A 20,782-nucleotide genomic window follows, 5' to 3' on the forward strand; every position below is an offset into this window, starting at 1 on the left:
ATCCAATATTGTCAATCATTCACCCATCATTTTAAAGCTTCATGAATAAGCACTAGAGCTCAATATTGTAACTGGGAGATAGCTAATTTCATGAGAAGGTTTAAGCATCAAGTTAGATTTCTGTGTCTTACTTTTAGATAAATCTCCTCTCTCCCTCTTCATTTAAAGCTGGTTTAAAGTTTAAAAGCTCCCAGGAAGATTTTTTTAAGAATTTCAAATAAAGTATTATTACAAGAATTTGTGAACACAAAGTGCAGAAGAGAGGGCAATTTCAAGAATGGATTTTAAGAGGAAACAGAATTTTTATGATTGATGACATCATTTCCCTGCTAGGACAGGGAAATTTCTAACGCCCAAAAAGGGTTTCTGGCCATTTTTGTTTATTGAGTTATTAATATACTTTAATTTATTAATAATGATTCAAATGCTAATAAAAGAAACTTTCATAAATCTGTTCTGAGAAGTCATCCAGGCATTTCTTACAGAGAACAATGAAGAATGTATTTATGTCATATAAACCAAGACCTAAAAAAACTAACCAGGGTACAAAAGTAAGTTATTATTTCTTAGAAAGCCTAACAGGAAAAAAAAAAAAAATTACACAGAACTTACCCTCTTGTTTCCTCTTCCTGTCCTTTCCCCCTCTGTATTTTAATCCACTGTTCCAGCTGCAGCATGGAATTAGTTCTCTGCATAACCCGCTCGGACTCCATGTGTGCCTGCACCGCGTTGTGATGAGCCCCATCTGCAGCATCTGCCAGCACAACTCCCATGGATTTACTCTCAGATCCATTCAGATGGACAGGTCTGAAGTGCCCACCAGGAATGGTGCTTATGGGCAAAGTCCTGTACTCGGATCCCAAAGGATTTAGCTTTACACTGTTAATTTTTGTTAATGGTTTATCTTGCCCGACTTTCTGGAATCCATATTTTTCAGCTTCCAAAGCTTTCTTCTCCTCGTTTTTGTTCACTTCTTTGTTTTTCTGGTTGTTTTGTGCCTCTGGCTTAATGAGCACCCGATGGTTTGAAATATTATTTGCCTCTCGAGGTGATGTATTTTCAACAGTGAACTTCTCTGTTCTGGAAGGGAACATATGACAAGCTATAATACCGAAAAAGCATTCACTACAAATAGTAATAAAGAATTTAAAGTTATTTCAGTGAACCCCTGTCCATATATTTTACAACAATATCTTGACTCTGAGAGAAAAAATCAGGACATTTTCACAATAATCGAGGACAGGCTGGGGGGTTTTTGTTCCTGTTGTTTTGGAGGTTTTTTTTCTTTTCTTTTTAATTTTGTTTGGGGATTAGTGCTAGTGGTAGTGCCTGGTTGGTTTGCTCTTTGGTTGGTTGATTTGGGGTTTTTCTGGTTGGCAAGTGTATTTTTTTCTTCTACACGTCTCTCCTTCTTTGCTGTTTTAAAACAATTATAACATGAGGTAACTTTCTTTTTGCAGTCACCAGTCAATCAACTCCCTAGAAAAAATGTGCACAACAGGAAATAAAGCCAGAGTCTGAAAAAGTGGATGCTCAGTTCCTGGAGGGCTGAACATTTAAAGGGTAAAAATATTCAGTGGCTCTCCAAGAGCTACTGAAATGTCAACAGCCTGAAATTCAGATGATTTTCAAAGGCAGCTTGTGATTCACAATACTGCTGAATTTAGCATACAATGAGCTCCTTTTAAAGAAAGCAAATGACTTTTCATGGCCATTGGTATCAATTAGGTTTCTCTGGTACGTTATCACTTTGGCTGGCATAGGTTTTGTGGAAAATGACTGCGGCTTTTCTAATTTTAAGGGGGAAAAATAGCTTCTGACTTAAGGAACTGTACCACAAAAATAATGATATTTTTAGGATTGCTACTGCTTTACAGTATTTACACAAATACTCAATGTGTGCAGTTCTATTAGTGATCTTTTTAAAATTTCAAAATGTCAAGAAGATCTATCTTTTGCTGTACTGGGAGGACCTGAACTTCAATTCCAGCTCAGATAGTGAGTTTTGGTTTTAGCCCACCAGAAAAAACCCACCACCTTAAAATGTTTTGCTCTACATTTTTTTGGTAAGGGAGGAAAGAAGAGGAAGAGATACAATTCCTTAAGATTACATCTCTGTGTAAAACCAAACTAAGAACAACACTTTATTTTAAGATGATGTTGAATTAACTTTTTGTTCTGTTCTGCTTTTTTTCTTTTCGCAAATGCCTTATTCATCTTTGTAACTGTGTCCAGTTCAAGTGTCTGTATAAAGGCCAGCACACACACAACTGACTAGGAGCAACAATGCTTATCCCATCGTGAACAAAAGGCATTTATTTTTCCCCCACAAGACCTTAAATTGTTCCTGAGACCAAACATTTTGGCCTAGCTTCCTTCTCAAGGTTGTGGATAAAAAAACCAGGATCACCTCCTCACTCCCACCTCAAAACTGTACTACCCAGTCTTCTACCAGAAACCAAAGGAATTTCCCAACAGGAACGCTGACTGGCAAACTCCATATCCCACAATTATCATGTCAAAAAGGGTGTTAAGGTTTCAGTTTTCAGCCAGCACTCTGCAGTTTCCAAATGAATATAAGGACTACCTTGCAAATAATTCTGAACACAGGCATTAATATTTGCAGCATGTCTCAATTGCACCACCCACCCCCTTACATAACATAAAACTTTCTATAAATTGTTCTTGAGGGGCTTTAGAGCAGAGAAACAGGTGGAAAATCCATGGTGGAGAGGGAGAGTAGCATCTCTAGGACACTCATCCTATATGTGGCAAAGTCAAAACCTGGCACTGTGTTCAATTCACACTCTCATAGTACTTTCCACTGTGTTTTAATTAAAAACCAACAACTCCAAAAATCACAGAATTGTTGTTCCATGCAGCCTCATGCTGTATCACTTGTTACTATGGTTATACACAGCAGAGCCAAACATTTCCATCTTACAATCTTTGTGATGCTGTAGAGGCTGAAGGACTGATATTCAGAGTTCTGGGCTCTCTAACTTGGTGAAACCACATCAGCCAACTCTGTGTGAGCAAGTGAAGGATCCACAGTGAAGGATCCATATGGGAAAAATTATCAGAAACTAACAGGCAAATGTAACAAATATAAATCCATATGTATATTTGACTCCATATTTATAGCTAGTTCTCAAAGACATTCAATGAGGCTTGCAGGCTATTTGAGGACGGGATGGGGAGAAGAGGATGAGCACAGAACATGGGTCTTTCAGCATATGCTGAATGCAATTTATAGATTTCTGCAACCAAACAGGAATCATATGTATAATACGTAATATGCAATACAGGAAAAGTACTATTTTATGCTGGTTTATATAAAGAAATAATTCTGAAAGGGCTGGAGAGGGGGAAGCACATGATTAATGATCAGATGGACATGAGGGTTGTGATTTAACCAAGCAAGGCAGAGGCATTTGAAAAGGAAAAGCCATCTTTTCCAAGCCCAGTGATGTCAGTAAGCCCCCACTGTGGATGTCTCTATGCTAACAAGTGCTTTTTTGGCAGCCTGGCTTATGCTGTTCAGGGAAAGTAACTACACCAGGAGGGAAAAAGGCAATCTTTTCTTAGTACATGCTGCATCACTGAGAAGAAACAAAGGCTGCAGCACACAAGCTGACAGTGAAAGGACAGAGAAATGACACTCCAACCTGGGAGAGTAGAGAATCAGCACTGAGGGTAAAATGGTAAATCAGTGTGCTGGTGGACGTGACCATCTACAAGCACAAGCAAGCAAACAGGACTCAGATACAACCCAACTGTGGCCTGCAGGGATACAGCATGGAATAAGCAAGATGTTTTGCTGATCCAGAGAGGGTGTTTGAGACCATATTTTGAGTCATCAGTTTCAATAGCTCCTCACTGACTAAAGTACTTGGTTTAATTATTCTAATAGGTCTCTCAGTACGTTATTAAACTTCAATGCACTATCTAGGTAAAATCAGAAATGTTTAGAAAGGAGTAATTACAATTAAGTCAATAGGGCCAAATACTGTTTGTCCTTCCCTGCAGCTAAACACCAGGAGGGAATATTTCTGCTGTTAATAGAGAAGAGTTCTAAGAGAAATGAGTACATTTTTATTTTCTCACTTCAGTATCTCACTTGTGGTTTATGTCACTAACTATGCGTGGAAAATAAGAGTAGAAGAGTAGCTTATGAAAAACTTGGCAACATCTCTCCCCTCCCACCAACTTAATGTTTTAAATATTCCTTTTATCTTTATCCTCTCCAAAGAACTCACATCTCCAGAAAAATAAGGACACAAATTAAAGTGCTAAAATTATTTAAAAGATTTGGTTTCACAGACTGTTGGATTTGATTTCCAGAGTACCATAAGCAGTGAAGTACCTTGATTTCTAGATTTAAAGAACTATACTGTAAAAAACTCTTGATTTATCACTGGGCATTTAACAGTCAATCAAAAGTGGCCCAGCATCAGGTTACATGAATATCTATGGCAGCAAGTTCTTAATTACTCATTTATTGTATTGCAAGTATCTAGTCTGTTAAAAAACTGTAGTCAGTGCAGTGTCAGAACCTCTAGAAAGAACAGAACTGAGAAACAAAAGCACTGCCAAATTTGGCTGAAAAAAACTCCTTTATATTTAGAGCATGCCATGCCAAACTTTAGGTTACTTAGAGATGAGGTAATAAAACACTTAATACTTAACAGATTTTTGCAGGGAAGGAACAGTATTTCTTCTGCATAAGATCATATCCTGCTATGTTTCATTTCAAGAACTGGTTTGTTAGCCAAAAGATGGATTCTTTAGAAAACAGATGTCTGAAGGGTTTTCTTCCTTATTCTAGCTAAGAGATATGAAAGTCTTTGAGACTTGGTCTTGAAATCTATTTGCTCTGAAGTAATTATTTCAAGGCTACCAACCAAGTTTTCAAAGAGGTCACATCTACTTCTGTTTCATTCTGAGGTTCCTTGCCTGAATCAAAACAAGAAGACCATGTTATGTAAGTTGCTTTTCTGACAATTGTTTGGCTGTTGGCAAGCCCGTTCTCCCTGTGCTGTCCAGGCAGATATTCACAGCACTGCAAATATCAAATGAAGGTCACTTCACTGGTTCAGAAAAAGATTCAGAATTACCCCCTTCAGTTTTATTCCTCTACAAAGTGTTTTTACAATTGATATGTGATTTTTGTTTGAAGTAGAGTGGGTTTGATTTAGTTTAGTAATTTCTCCATATGTAAATTACCATTGCATCTGCAATACAAACCCGGTTTTTCAGATTAAGTTTATTACTACTAACTTCTCTGGTACCTGTGCCCATGAGATTTTTTTACTATTTTTTTAAACTTAGAGTTTCTCAGCACTGCTGACATTTATTTAGCTCCAGGGTAGCAGGAACTAACAGAGTGGAGAACAGATCAAGTGACAGCAGCCATCAGCAGTAAGTTCTGTGCTGTCAATAACGAGGAGCTTTTAAACTTTCAATTGATGAGGTCTCCATTACAGATGCCATGGAGCTGACCCTAGGGACCACATTCTGAGAGGAAATGACTCACTGGAGAGACAGCAGCAGACAGTGTGCAGTTTCTGAGAACACAAAGCTTCCGGTGATAATTTGCTTTTCGTTGTCAACACACGGGCACAGAAAGATAAGGCTCCAGATCAGGTAAGCATAAATTTGGTGACAGCTTAATGATGAACAAGAATGGCTCCCCACAGGTTGCCCACAGGTACAACTGGTTAATTTAGCTGGAAACTCCAGCTGTGAATTTGAGAATTATGACAGTTTTAAGCCACAGGCTACCACCAGTTGAGCTGCTGTTGCTCAGTCAGGAGGGCAGGGAAGTCAAACACGCCTGCACACAGCATTTGTCATTGGACTTCTTCTGATGCCACTGGCTAAAGGGATAATTCATTTTCTTCTTCTAGCTCCTTACAGTCAATATTCAGAACAGAACTTAGATTATTTCTACCACTTCAAAATTCTATCCAACACTGTCCAGTTAGTAAGGGGTCTTCAATATAAGCAGAAATCACTTCAGCCAATTTACATTCTATTTTAAGGACCACCCTTTCATTAAATAAATCAAACTAAATAAGAGAAAGCAATACACTGTCCCACTGTTTTGTCAATCCACACTACCTTTTCACAGGCTCTGTTTGCACAAGTGCTGCATCTATCATGGCTTTCATCCACAACTCCATTTCCTTCCCTGTATCTGTGCAGAAATAATAGGTCCTCATGTTTGGATGAGCTGCCTGATTGGAAATGACATGGTCATTGCAATAAAAATGAAAGGTTCTGTAAAAGAAGAGAGACAAATATTGTTACTGCATACTCACTCTAATGCTTTATCTAGTGCAAATAATATGATCAGAAAAAAAAAATCAAAAGGAACACTACAATGTTTCTTGGTCACTGCATCCATATTTTCAAAATAACTGCCTGTAATTTTCAATCATAGTGGCTTCTTCATTAATACATTAAATAAAAAGCACTTAGAATTTCTTCAATCTACTAAAAACTATATTGAGCATTCATTAATGTAGATTAATATAATTCTTATAAATAAGATTTTGGCATGGATTTTGGCAGTCTGAATGATACAGTAAGTTTTAATTTGTACTTACCATAGTAAATAAATGATGTCTTGCTTAGGAGACCAAATGAAGTGCCAAAAGGAGCTCATAAAACAACAACAAAAAAAGTCAGGACAAAATATTTAGTAAAGTAATTTATATCATGATTTAAAAGATTGTCATAAAACACTCCTGAGAGTGATTCATGTAATATTGTGATTTAAGTGATAATAAATGATTATTCTTATTTCTGTGTAAAGATACTCTGTTATCTAAATAACTAATGAACTTTCATTAGTGGGCTAAGTCCAGCTGCAGATGCTGGTTTACAATTATTAAGCACCACCGAATATTTAAGATCCACGAACTAAAGAGAAAATCCTCCTACTAAGTGATATCAATCCATTTTCCCATTCTAGTGATTATGTCTATATTTACATCAGGCTAAGTACTTGAAACTTCTGCTACTCTATTATGCAAAAATCAGCCTCAGAAGCTGTTTGTCAATCTTTTTTTACCTAATAACTCTGTAAAAATGAGTTCTTATGACCAGGCTCTTGTGCTTTCAGATATAAAATCAAATGGAAAAGCTGATTCCCTTACCTTAAAGGCATATTTGCGGTTAATATGGTCCTCAGCAGACAACACAGATATCTGAAAACTAGGCAGAAGTATGCTCCCCAGTATTCCTTCCTCTTTCTCATCTGGGAATGCACACTTGGATTAGAGAAACAGCCTTTGGACACACAACACTTGCATTCAGACACTTGATGAAACTCTTTTAGCCTCACATGAGCACTAACAAGAAGTTTAGCTCAGAGGAGAATGCATTAAGAACCAGGAACCCAGACTAACTTTGAAGAGAAGATGGAAGTGAAGCCTCTAATTCAGTGACAAGAACAAGAACACCACATATCTACTGCCTGCTCAGTAAAAACACCTATGACAACACAAGTAGTTTAAAACACTGCTTACGACTGTTGGCCTTACCAAAAATGTGCACATTCTTCTTCTGATCTCAGGCATATTATGCTACATAATCCCCATTATGATATTTAATTATGAATTATAACTATAATTCCCACAAAGAGTTTACAGTCAATTACATTCCATTTGTAAGAATGCATACGTTTCAGATCATTTGTAAAAAAAAGCTCTCCCCCAAAACACACACCCTTTTCCCAGAACCTTGTCTTACACAAAATTTTAGATCAATAGATCATAATGAAAAATTGACATTTTAACTGAAAGCCACATCCAGCTTTTAAATCCAATTATACTCTAATAAAGGAATAATTGGATGCAATTCACAAAGTCAGTCTTAATTGTGTTTCATGTACAGAATTTCTATTTGTAATCAGTATCTTAGAGACTGTCCCCCATAACTCTCTCTTAGTTGAAGAGAGTGCCCACAATAAATGACTGTGTATCTATGAAATTAAGATGAAAACACAGGTATTATGAAATTTCAATGAGAAATAAACACTTACAATTAAAATATTTCAACAGCACAAAAGGATTATTGCTTATGTGTGAATTTTCAAATCTTTTCTAGGTTCTCCTTTTAGTCCTTAGATTTTGAACAGGCAGAACCTTCATTTAAGTTATTTATATGGGGAAAGTTGTGCCCAGCCATTTTAGTATCACCTGAGAGATTAGATGCAAAAATTACACTTTCTGGGATAGTTATTTAATTGCAGAGATGAGCACAAAATTATTCCAGTTAGAAGGCAGAAAAGAAAAGGAGTGGATTTGCTTTCAGGAACTCAACAGTACCCTTAAGTATGACAGAAACGATCCCACCTTCCCTTCAAATATTAACTCCTTGCTAGCCACACACAAAAATGTGCCTTTTTTCCCCTCTGTCTCAGAACATGTGGCAAATGTTGGGGTTTACTTTATTTGGACTTCTGTTTTGGGGAAAAGCTCTCTTCTGCTAGATTATATTTTGACTAATCACTGAGTAAATCCCCCCACTAGTGCCACATAACAGCATTAAGCATTTTTGTTCCACTGAACAGCTGCATGTCTGGAGGACTTTGGTCTTTGTTAAAGACATACTGCTACATTCCAGTTTCAGATTTTAAAAATCTGTTTCCAATCAGGCTTGCTTTTATCTACATATTCCAGTGCCCCATGCCCATCTTTACTTGTGTGCTGTGTCTGAACAGTACATGAGAAAAAAAGCAGATCTTCTGTCCAGTTCTAAGCACTTTTATTTGTGCCAACAACACCTTCCAATATGGAAGTGGACAGTCCTTCATGCCATGGGGGAACAGAAAAAGAGTATTCTCTAAGCTGTGAAAAAATACAGTGACATGATTTTTCTTTTCATCTATAAACTATATTTCAGCTGCTAACATTGTAACACAGTTGTAGAAGTTTAGTAAAATCTACTAACAAAACCAAAAAAACCCAACAACCACAACTGCACAACCACAAACACGGTTTCTGGTTTGATTTGGGAGCAAGGGCATGACTCTCCCTGTTCTATTTTTTCAATATCTGAGACAGAGCTAACAGAAACATAAAAGGTTTAGTGTAAAAGCTTCTTATATTTTAGCAGCCACCTCTAATATATTTTGGCCTCTCACTGCACAGGTTTAATTCCATTTTAACAGCTTTAACTACTTTCTAGTGAGTGATACCTAAAAGCTACATCTATCACATAAACAATTCAGGTTATTCTGCTTGTATTTCAGCTTGTTGGGCAGATTAACATGTAGAAAATAAAACTAAGGTTATGGAGCAATTTATATTTATTTGTTGTTGGTTTTGCTTATTGCTTTTTTTATTTTGACAAACTTCCTGTGCAGTGCTTACATTCAATTTAATCTGTTCTTAAGGCAGCTATAACGTAGCACTTTCTTTACAACTTTTTGAAGAAGAAGCCTGAAGATGTGTTTAAAATAAGCCTGTAAAAAGCACAGAGTATATAATGACCACTTAGGTAACCACAGTGTAACTGAATCAGTCAGTCAATGCCTCCACGACTAAAATTTTAGCCTGATTTTTGACTCAGCAGGGGTTTATCCAACTATGTGTACCACTTGGGATAGAGAAGCAAAGTCTAATTATTATATTTGAAGAATTCAGAATTTGTTAGCTAAACCAGTTGCAAACAGAGCTTTTATGTTTCAGACCTGGTTTGTCTTTGATTGGATCCATGCTGCACTTTCAGAGAGCACCATTTTAATTTCATCAGTCTCTGCTTGCAGCATCACCTGCATCAGCACCAGTTCTACCAACTCTGAAGTTTCACCCCAAACTGAAACCCTTTGTTACCCTTCACCCACAGTTAAGGCTGCAGATGGCCCTGTTTACACTCCTCTATTCTGCCATGCTTTACAATCCTCTTCACTCTCAGCCTCCTTTAAACTGATATGGTCATACACTTTATTTCAGGATTGTCTGTGTTTCCCTATGCCCAAGTCCTATTTGTTTATCTCCTCAGCAGCATTACAGTTCATGATCTGCAATGGTGAAGGGATCACTAACATACATAACTCCAGACTAGAATGAGAAGCAGCTAATTTTTTCCATGTAAAATAAGTCTAATCTAGCTACATGAGGTTACTCACAGATTCTTTTGTTCCAAATACAGCAGAGACTTCTACTCACAGGGAATTGGACAACATTTCATTTTATAAGCATTCATGAACACTGATTAGAGTTCCCAAAGGCATATATATCCTCTTTATCATTCTAAAGGCAGAGTTTCAGCTCCCCTGCACTAAATCCCTTCCCTATCCCCATTTCAGCTGCTTAATTTGCATGAAAAATCAGATTTAACCTGGCATACTTAGTTCTAGCAACAGAAGCTGTGAGAAAACCACAACCCAGAATTTAGTAACAGAGGTGGCTGTGAATGGGTTTGCCCTTTGAGCACAGCCTGGCAGGCAGGAAGCAATTATGTGAAAGTGGTAATTAAGCAAGAAAGGAAGAAAGAAAAAAAAAAGATAAGAGTAGCAGGCCTGGATATTGACAGCTATACAACCATTTTAATCCATTAAGTTAAGCAGCAGCTTATTTCTTATATTTGAGTGGTGTGTCAAAATTCATCTGCTTCCAGCAAAATTAGCAAATGAAGCTCTCAGGAGCTGAACTTACCTCTGTAATAGAAGAGACACAGATCTGAGAGCACAAACCACCTCTTCTTCCACAGCTTCATTCCAGTGCTATCCTGCATGAATCACAGTGATCGAGTCAGAACCCTCAGACTGGGGGCAGCAGTGGTTCACAGAGTGAACCAGGCACTGCACAGCTGGGCTGTGTGTGCTGGCAGCTCATTTTCTTGGCTGTTTTAAGTATTTGACTTCTCATCCTGACCTGTCACTGCAAACAAAGACTGTAACCCAGGAAGCCTGAAGTTAACAGAGAATCACAGAACTGTTTAGGTTGGAAAAGGCCATTTAGATCATTGAGTCCCACTGCTACCCAGCACTGCCAAGTCCACCACTAAACCATGCCCCCAAAGTGCCACACTGACACATCTAATGATACCTTCAGGGTTGTGACCCCACCACTTCCCTGGACAGCCAGTTCCAATGCTTGACAATCCTTCTGGTGAAGAATTTTCTCCTAATATCCAACCTAAAATTTGAGGCTATTTCCTTTTGTCTTGCCACTTGTCACCTGGGAGAAGAGACCAGCCCCCACCTCACTACAATCTCCTCTCAGGCAGCTGTAGAGAGTAGGAAGGCCTGTTCTGAGCCTCCTTTTTTCCAGGCATGATAAAGATTACAACCTACCGTTTAACTAATTAAAAAAAAAGCTTTTTTTTCCTTAAAGAGCAAGATAATATTTCAGGTACATCCTCCTTTGTTGTCTGAAGAAACTCTCCGTTGAACTTTGTCTTCTACTACCACTCATATATCTACAGCAAATTTCTTTCCTAAATAAAGTTTATTCCTACAGCAATTTAATTTTCTTTTATGCTTATAACCAATTTACACCACACAGCTCAGAATGAAAGACTGCCACCACTACTGCAGTGTAAATAAGCCAGAGCCTTGCAGCACACACATCCTGGTAGAATCTGATTTAATAAATATGTTAATCTGTTCCAAGAAGAGAAGTATGTGTGAATTAGCAATATTCTTGTAGTAAATAGCTTTTGTGACAATGAAGAAGACGGATTCTGTGATGACAAACTGTGGGGTGGGTTAATTTTTCAGGTAGTTTCCCCACCCAAGAAAAGCCAGGATAATTTTTAGCCTCATATTTCAAGCTCTGCTCTTTTTGGGGTGGGGGAAATGAGCTGAAAGAAGAAGAAAGGATAAACCAAGTATTAGCAAGGAAATACTATTCAGAAAATGTATGTTCACTTCAAACATCTTCCAGAAAGGGAGCTGGCTCTGGACTTAAAAATTATCAGAAAAATGACAGAAGGTCCTTACGTGCACAGAGACAGCACACCCTGAATTAAACAAAAACTGCCAGTCTCTGTGACTACATAAACATTATCTTACTATCAGAAAGAAACCTGCAGAAGCTTTCACTACAAATTTTTGAAGACCACATCTGTTGATAAAACTCTTGACTAAACTGGCTTTCAATGACTACTAAAACATGGCAATAAATATCCAGCAGCACACTTTCTTACAAACACCAATCAAACATCACAGCATTTAAATTGTTTACCACATAAACCATCTCCAACTGGATTAAAAACTGGTTGAAGTGCCAGGCCCAGGGAGTGGGCAGCCAGTGCCTCATGGTCTGCCCCAGGGGTCGATACTGTGGCCAAGACAATTTAACAACTCCATTAATGAGCTGCACACAGGCACAGAGCTCACCCTCAGCAAGTCTGCAGATAACAAGTTATGAGGAGTGGCTCATACTCCAGATGGTTGTGTTGTCATTCAGAGGGACCTCGACAGGCTGGGAAATTGGGCAGAGAAGGATCTCTTGAAGTTCAACAGAGGGAAATGCTCAGTCCTCCATCTGGAGAGGAATAACCCCATGCACCATCATGAGCCAGGAATGCACCCTCTTGGCAAAAAAGGCAGCAGCATCCCAGACTGCATTAGCAGTGCTGCCAACAGCTGGAAGGAGGACATCCTTCCTCCCTGCTCAGCACTGCAGAGGTCTGGCTGGAGTGCTGCTCAGCACTGGTCTCACTGGAACAAGAGAAACGGGAACATACTGGAGTGAACCCAGCAAAGGGCCACAGAGATGACTGAGGGATTGGAGCATCTTTCATATGAAAACAGGGTGAGAGAGCTGGGACTGTTCAGTCTGGGGAGAGAGCAGCTTAGGAGGCATCTTATGAGTGTATATAAATATCTGATGAAAGACTGCAAAGAATGTGGAGCCACACTTTTGCCAAGGACAAGAAAACAAACAATGGACACAAAAAAGCAGAGGTAAACTTCTTTACTGTGAGAATGGTCAAATACTGTCACAAGCTGCCAGAGAGGTTGCCAGAGAGGTTGTGGTGCAGTCTTTATCTGTGAGGATATTCAAAGCCCAGCTGAACAAAGTCCTGTCCCAGACTCTCAAGCATATGGTGTGATTTTGGGGGTGTCCTATGCAGGGCCAGGAGCTGGACTCAATGATCCTGACTGGGTCCCTTCCAGCTCAGCACACTCAAGCTGAGCCTGCTTGAGCAGGGGAGGTTGTGCTAGGTCATCATAAGGTCCCTTCCAACCAAGACAACTGTGTGATTCTGTGGCCCAAAACACAGCAACAAAATCTCTCACCTTTTGTGAGAATTTTTCACTCTCAACATTGAACGACAGTAGAGGCCACAGCATTGTCTAAACCTTCCACTAAAAACACACTTCTGGATCTTATTATCTGAGAGTAGTTTTTAAAAACTGACTCATCACCAGCACCCAGAAATCTGTGCAGGTCATTCCAGTCTATCTGAGTAGGCACAGTAAATGACAACGTAGATCAAAATTACATACACACATTTGTCTCAGCTGAGTTTAAATGACAAGTTCTTACAGGGTTCTTGGTGGATTTGAAAAATAGATTCTTATTATGGCCTAATGCGTTTTGTTGTTCATTTTTTTTGATCAAGCTACTGCACTCTGAATTCCTGCAAACCAATAAAGTGCAAGGGTAGTCTGGTATTGCAGAATAGCAAATCTACAGCAGGCTAGAACACTGTCACAGTACTACAGAGCACATAACTTCAGATTAGTTTACACTCCACGGGAAAACCTAAAATAATCTCTGGTTTTAAGATGATTATATTTGAGAATTAAGGAAATAGAAATACCTATGTGAAATATATGAAGAAATGGCTTCACTTACAATTGTTGAATTGAAAATACTACTTTTAGAAAAAAGAAAAAGACAGAGTCTAACAAAAGAAACTTAAAAAAACACCCATACTCTGGGTCATACACCCTTGTCCCACAATCTTGACATGCCTGAAATTAAATCAGCTATTTACTACCAACACCTGCTTAGATTTTTTTAGAGAGAATCATGTATATATAATCTATCAGTGTTCACTTGTCTGATGGCCTTATTTGTATCAGACTGATAACCAATAAGTAGTTAATTAACTGAAGACCCCAGTTTATGGCTTCATTCTGCTATTGCTATCATTGTATTTTATAGAAGTGGTTGTCTTTTGTACTACACACATTAGAGGAAAAAAAAGAAGGGGGTGAAGAGGGGCAGAGTACCTGTTTGTAGAGCCAGCCTCGTCTGACAACTGGTGCATTAGGATTTCTCTTTATGGAGTTCGACCTCTTTCCAAAATTATGAACCTTCTTTGAAGATCGCGATGTCTAAATTGAATTGAACACGTTAAAGAAACCATGACACCAATAACTGTAGAAAAATCAAAATGCTTTTGTGTTCTTTAAGATCTTTTTCTTCTATGTGTTCCTCTGGGGAACTGCAGAACACCAACTGTATTCTTTTTTTTAGGTAATTATTGTGATGGTTCTGCTGGTTTCAGCATTTTGTTCTTTTCTTCTGCAGAGAATATAAAGATAAATCCCAAGACAAGTACTTAAAGGTATTTTGGGGTTTTTTTAAACAGGAAAAAACCCAACCAAATACATATCTGACCTTCTTATAAGGTAGGTAGAATGCCTACTGAGCTGTAGGAAGAGATAAACTCACAGAACTATTATTAGTTATGAAAAATTACATCACCTGGGCAAACAATTCTCCTCTTTCCTGCTTCCAACACTGACCTAACACATGAAAACTTGTTCAGATTCCAATAAGATATAACTCCCCCTTTCCTAAAACATACTTTTTAGTATTCTTTCTTTGTTCTGTGATCTCTTGGTTGGTTTGAATACTCATTATATTACTTGCTTCCACTAAAGTCGACTTAGAAACCTTTCCATGAAACCCCAGAGGTCACATCAGCTGTTGCTTACACTTTTTACAATCTTGGAATGATCAGACACGATTAAGAGAAGTAGGAAAAATAAACCATTTTAGATTTCATCCTTCTACTTGAATAACCAAAAGAAATTGGAAAAGATACAAAGAAACCTGCAGTGCTTTGCCAATTCACACTTCATTCTTCTCAGCCTACATTTAGAAAGCTTGTTCTGCAACTAAACGAGCCGAACATTTACTGGTGTTTTAAATTCTGTAAGAATTGGTGCCTCAGAGACCAGGAGATGTGACAGAGCAGAGTACACTCCTGTGCAGAAGTAAAGTTCAAGTGAATTTTTAAAGCTGCATTCTCATCTCTGCTTCAAATCCACCATTTGAATTGAGACAATACAATTCTGTGTTTCAGCTTCCCTATCTCTACTACTGAGACTAATCATGGGGTTATGCAAAATTCCTAAAGGAGGAATGCTAAACAAACACCCAGGTTTTGTTGCAAATGAGGGTGTGGGGTCTCTGTGTGGAAATTCTCTCAACATACATCACAGAACTAAGTTGGGTTTTACATGTGCTTCAGAGAGAATCCGGCAGCAGGTTAAAAAAATCATGAACTGAAAACTTCATTTAAAGTGATGAGGAGCTTCTGTCAATGATGCCATTAACTGAAGAATACAACACTGCTTGGCAAAAAAAAAACCCCAAACATTACAAAAACTATGTGTGCGTGCCTAGAGTCTACAACACAATGAAACAAGGACATTTTGTATTTCCTTTTTGCAAGAATCATGAGGGAATACAAAAACAATCAGAGTGCTTTTAATTTCCCTTGGAGATACGGAAATTTGACTCAGTTCTGAAAAGCAAGACAGAGCAAGCAATTGAAAACCTAATTAAGAATAAATGTCAAGAACTTCCACATTTTTTTCTGAAAAATTCTATCAGTGCAAAATGGACCAAGATTTGCAAGAAGCCAAGAGAGTTATGACACCCAGCTGTGAAGAAGGAATACATAACAAAGAACATACAACAATCCAGTTATAAAGTGAACTAATCTCTCCCTGTTAACCTGTGTGACTGCTCTATTGGCATATCACACAAAAGCTGTGCTAACACTTTGATCAGAAATAATTTAACACTCATACCTACTCTAATATTAGGCATTCAAGGTTCAAAACCTCTCAAGAGTGCTCCAGAATTCCCATACTTGTAAAAATAGCTATGGCATTAAGGATGCTTCTGAAGACAACCAACCACTTATGTCAAGTCTAACAAATTCAGATAATTTAGACAGCACTCTCTAAGGGAGGTCTGATAAAAACCCATATTGACTCCAATTTCACTGAGCTAACAGCAGAGTTTTAGTGGGTTACATCCAACCAACTGAGAATACAAACTTCCTTTAATTAAATGCAGCATCACAAGTATTTTCTAATTTTAGTTAATACAGAGAACACTTCAGATGACTTGTAATTATTTTACCACACACTGCATAAAGAGAATAACTTCACAACAAATTCTGAACCTTAAGACAATGAGTATTTTGGGATATTGAAATACTGTAGGTGCATATATAAACTAATTATGAGTTCTCAGACTCCAGATCACCTCCTCCACTTGTTATTCCTGTGATCCCTGGTCATCCTGTGGTCTCTCAGACATAACTAATTATCTGTGTGGACACAGGAAGACAGAAAAAAAAAAAAAAGAACTGAAGGTTTCAAGTACTTTTTACCCCACAGCACAAAAAAATACAGGACATATTGCCCAGCTCCAGCTTCTGGAGAAGAAAAAGAGAAAAAGAGGATAGTGAATGAATGATCCAACTACTAATCACTTGTTGGAAGGTGTAGAAGGTAACAAAGCAAGCAAACTTCGAGTCACACTTGGTACTTAGAGTCACATCTGATGCATTCTAAGGCACAGTCCCAGCAACTGAGATACCTCCAAAATCAGCACCTATACCCTGCACAAATCCAGTACTGGGAAAGAAGCCAGGAAGTCCAGCCAGTGATATTCACTGTTTTCCAAAACTGAAAAAACAATCATCAGCAGGGTTTTGAACTCTGGGTAACAGACCAGTCAGCATCTGGGGCTGCACATTTCATCACCCTGCAAGTGGCTTTTCTCTCTGCCTAGCTGGTAGAAAACCACAGGATTTATGTGAGGCTTCTTCCCCAGTTTCAGAACTAGCACAAAAGGAATTAATTAACATTAAATTTATTGCATGTATATTTGAAAAACATAGGTTGAAAACCTTGCTAATAAGGCAATTTTTTCCATGTCAACTCAGAGTACAAATCTGTATCTTTGTTACTTTCAACTTCAGTTTAAAAATATGTTGCCAGTCTTCAAGGCTTACATTATCTTCCAAACCACAAAACAACATGATGCTACTTTCTGGATTTTGTAGGCAATTTCGGTGCCTTCCAGTGCTGCAGTCTTCCATGAGCTGGGTGGGTTTGTGCCTCAGCATTTCCACTTGGATCAGGAGGTTACTCTTGAAGCAAATCTCCCAAGCATTCACTCTTAGCGTGCCTTTGGTTTGCATAATAAAGCAAACTGGATTTCATTTAGGCAAGGCTAAAATATAAGATGCACAAGGAGCACTATTGGACAGTCTGAATATAAACCACAAAACCACAGTAGGGATGTTCAGCTCTGAGCTGTACTGCCCTTCACACTGCTCCTGCTCACCGTGCTGTTTGCTAATGAACCCCGTGACTATTAATCCAAAATCTCCCGGATCCTGAGCAGACCTGTATGGCTACACCTAGAGCAGCCATTCAAAGCTGGACTGGCTTGAAATACCTATAAACAAACAGATTAATATTAATGAGCACTGGGAAACATCCCAGCTGTAGTGGAGTCACCAGGAGCTCCTCAGCAGCTGTCCTGGGCTAACACTCCACACCACTTCCTGTGAGAAGATTGTTCACCTTATTCTGCTGATAATCAGGACAGCAGTGAAGAGCAGCAGATCTGAACCATGGAGGGTGACTGGTAATATGACTGACTTTACACATTAAAAAGCAATTCAGGGACACATAATCCTGTTTGTCTAGGTAGTGATTTTAACAGCAGGAAGAAAAATAAGATAAAAAAAAAGACAACTACAAAAACAATTTCTTAATTCTACAGAGACCTGAAAATATATATTTCTGTTGCAATTTGAAGCCTGTCTAGACCTTTTTCACAGCCAGGGGTCTGTGCTAGTGGCTCCATGTTTGGAAATATGCTTCAAGCTAACAGGAAACAAGCAGCACTTAACAGAGCTGCAGTGTGCTATTTGGCCCCCCTCATGTAAACAGTGGGAAAGCAAGATTGGAATTAAGACTTTTACTGGGCAGCAACTGATTTTTGCCTCACCTCATATTAGCCCCAGCATTAGACTCCAGAGAGTCTTTCTCACACAAAATAGAAACTTCTCCAAGTTCCCTATCTATCTGGGATCAATTAATGTTAATGGAAGGAAGAACCTTCTTCTGTACCCCTCAACTGTCTGAAACTTTAGCTGTACCCCAAACTTTTTTCCCATTCCTCATTACATGCCAGTATCAGGTGTGTTCATGAGTTATCTCTGAAAACAAAAACCACCTAAAAAAATTGGTTTGGCAACCACACAAAGCATCCTTCTCCTCTGTAATTAATTCTCTGTAACTTCCCTCACCAACATTTTTTTCCTGTTTTATTGTGCTATAATACACCAGGCCTCTACATATTATATTCAAAAGCTAGTAAGACAGCCAAGAATTTCAGGGTCTACTGTTTGAAGACATGTGTGAGTAAAAACAGGAGAAAATCAGTTTTGTATCCAGGTGCAACCCACGGGCCATTTCTATACAGGCATCTTTAGAAATGATTCAACTCCTTAGCCTTGAATAGCTGCCAGGAAAGGCAGACTGATATTAGCTGTGGTTCTATTTTGCCAGCATTCACCTCCAAAAATCAACACTTTTTAAATGGTGTTGCACTAATTCAGACAAATTCACACCTGAAAACTGATGGGCAGTAATTACACATACAGCCATAAAAATCACATTAATATTTTAAGTGCATTTAAGTAACTAGAATAGGAGGAATGAGAAGTAGGACAACAACCTATTTTTTCAAAATATTATTTTCACAGGGAACTAAAGTGTCATTAATCAATGAAAGTAAAAGTAATCACAGTAAGTGGGCCACAGAAATCTCAATTTCCTTCTAGAAGACTATGGAACAAACACTAGGCTAAAGGGCATTTTCAACTACTCTTTTGAAAGAGAAGTGTGAAAAATGTAAGACACATACTCCTAAATTGTAATTAATTTTGCATATTTAACCTGAGATTGCTTCCTCGAAAATGAATTTCAAGAGAACTAGCTATGTAATTACTGCATTCTACATCACTATTACGACTCTAACAAGAAATTACCTTGGGTTTTTTAAAGCTTGCTTAGTTGTTTTAGGGTTTAGCCAGTTTTGAGTTTATTTTTTGCTGTTGTTGTTTGGGGGTTTTCTAGTTTGTTGTACTTTAAACTGGTTTTCCTGCATGGACTTAAACATGATCAAATGAAAGTTGAGATGGATTTTGTTACTGTTTATAATACATCTGTGACTCTCTATTTTTCCCCCCAGCAACATTAATAGATTAAGACATTTTTCTCATTAAATAACAGTTTTCTAATGTAGGTCAAGGATCCTGCCTGTCTCGTGAGCTATGTAAAACAAAAAAAAAGTCTCCAAAATGCACTTAAAGGAACCCTGCAATGTTTCTTACAACATGGTAAGTCAAATATTTCAATCCAAGTTTCTGACATTACGGAATTTCCTCAGTTAGAACACATTCTAAAGTTTATTTTTCCCTTGCAGGCTGGATTAATCTGCTGAAAAAGCATTTCTCAGGGTTAAAATTTTCAATGACTAGCTAAAATATAGGGTTTTTTCTCCCTTGTTTAGTTTTTAACTACTGGGTAGAAGAGATGACAGCTCTTGTCTGTTGTCACTGATCAAAGCTGCTATCTTGGTCTCCTAGAAAACTTAAGACACTTCTTAATTTTGTAGCAAGTGCACTTATCTCCCAGGAAAGTTGAAAGTAAAAAAAGAAAAAACCCAAACAGACAATAGGCTCATCAGCTTCATCCGATAAACTTAAAAGTTGATAAGAACATCTGGGCATTTACCTTCACCTCCTGAGAAACTGGGTGAATGGAGAAGCAAAACATAAATTAAGGTGACCCTAGGATTCTCCTGAACATTTACCAGGAATTTTCCTAGGAAGGCAGGACTTCTACTTGTGGCCCAATGGCAGGAAATCATTCACCTGCTGTTTAGCACAGGGTCACCTCCCACCTCTCTCACAACTCCTTCTTACCCACAATTCCAACTCTGTTTTACCTGGAGACATCCAGGCAATTGTTTGTGATGGAGCAATTTCTGTAACAAGGCTGGCCCAGATGCCTCATCAGTCACTCAAGGTTTTTGCTGTTCACACAGATCAGAAAGGTCAGGTTCTGTAGACAATTTAAGTACGTGCAAGTCATAAAATCTGAGATACCTGATAGAAATTACAACTACAGTGACAATTTGTTTCAGACACTTCAGTTTCCAAATTAAACGTGGAAGCAGTCAAGTGCCCTGAAAAATATATAAGCTTTGCTTCTTTCTTTCAGTGGAATACTAACACATAGCACTGTCTAGTACCTTCTGGAATAACTGAATTATTTCAGTTCTAATTTATTTGGACATAAAGACTTACTCTGCCCACAGGGCTCATTGGATGAGCAGCATAATCTGATGTCAGATTATAGTTAGTTGCTTCACATATCATGCTTACTGGTCGCTCCTTCTTTTCTTCAGATGACATTGCTGCAGCAGTCCTGAAAATAGAATATGTAATAGCACTAGAACATGCTGTGTGTGCAGAC

General features: G+C 38.2%; 1 protein-coding gene across 5 annotated transcripts in view; it reads right to left on the bottom strand.

Moving 5' to 3' along the window:
- Nucleotides 1–20,782, bottom strand: part of PLEKHA5 (pleckstrin homology domain containing A5) — a 160,328-nt gene that overhangs the window by 44,862 nt on the left and 94,684 nt on the right. For 4 of the 5 annotated variants that reach the window (XM_069003537.1, XM_069003542.1, XM_069003536.1 and 1 more), the window contains exons 5-10: nucleotides 20,614–20,734; nucleotides 14,207–14,311; nucleotides 10,671–10,743; nucleotides 7,164–7,264; nucleotides 6,124–6,239; nucleotides 613–1,080 (exon numbers count right to left, since the gene is read on the bottom strand). In XM_069003537.1, the coding sequence (XP_068859638.1) occupies nucleotides 613–1,080; nucleotides 6,124–6,239; nucleotides 7,164–7,264; nucleotides 10,671–10,743; nucleotides 14,207–14,311; nucleotides 20,614–20,734 (984 nt within the window). Of the gene's footprint in view, nucleotides 1–612; nucleotides 1,081–6,123; nucleotides 6,240–7,163; nucleotides 7,265–10,670; nucleotides 10,744–14,206; nucleotides 14,312–17,353; nucleotides 17,688–20,613; nucleotides 20,735–20,782 lie in introns of those variants that run through there. The other variant, XM_069003538.1, reaches the window with a different exon arrangement.

The sequence above is a fragment of the Aphelocoma coerulescens genome, chromosome 1A, assembly GCF_041296385.1.
Source record: "Aphelocoma coerulescens isolate FSJ_1873_10779 chromosome 1A, UR_Acoe_1.0, whole genome shotgun sequence".
Lineage (NCBI taxonomy): Eukaryota > Metazoa > Chordata > Aves > Passeriformes > Corvidae > Aphelocoma > Aphelocoma coerulescens.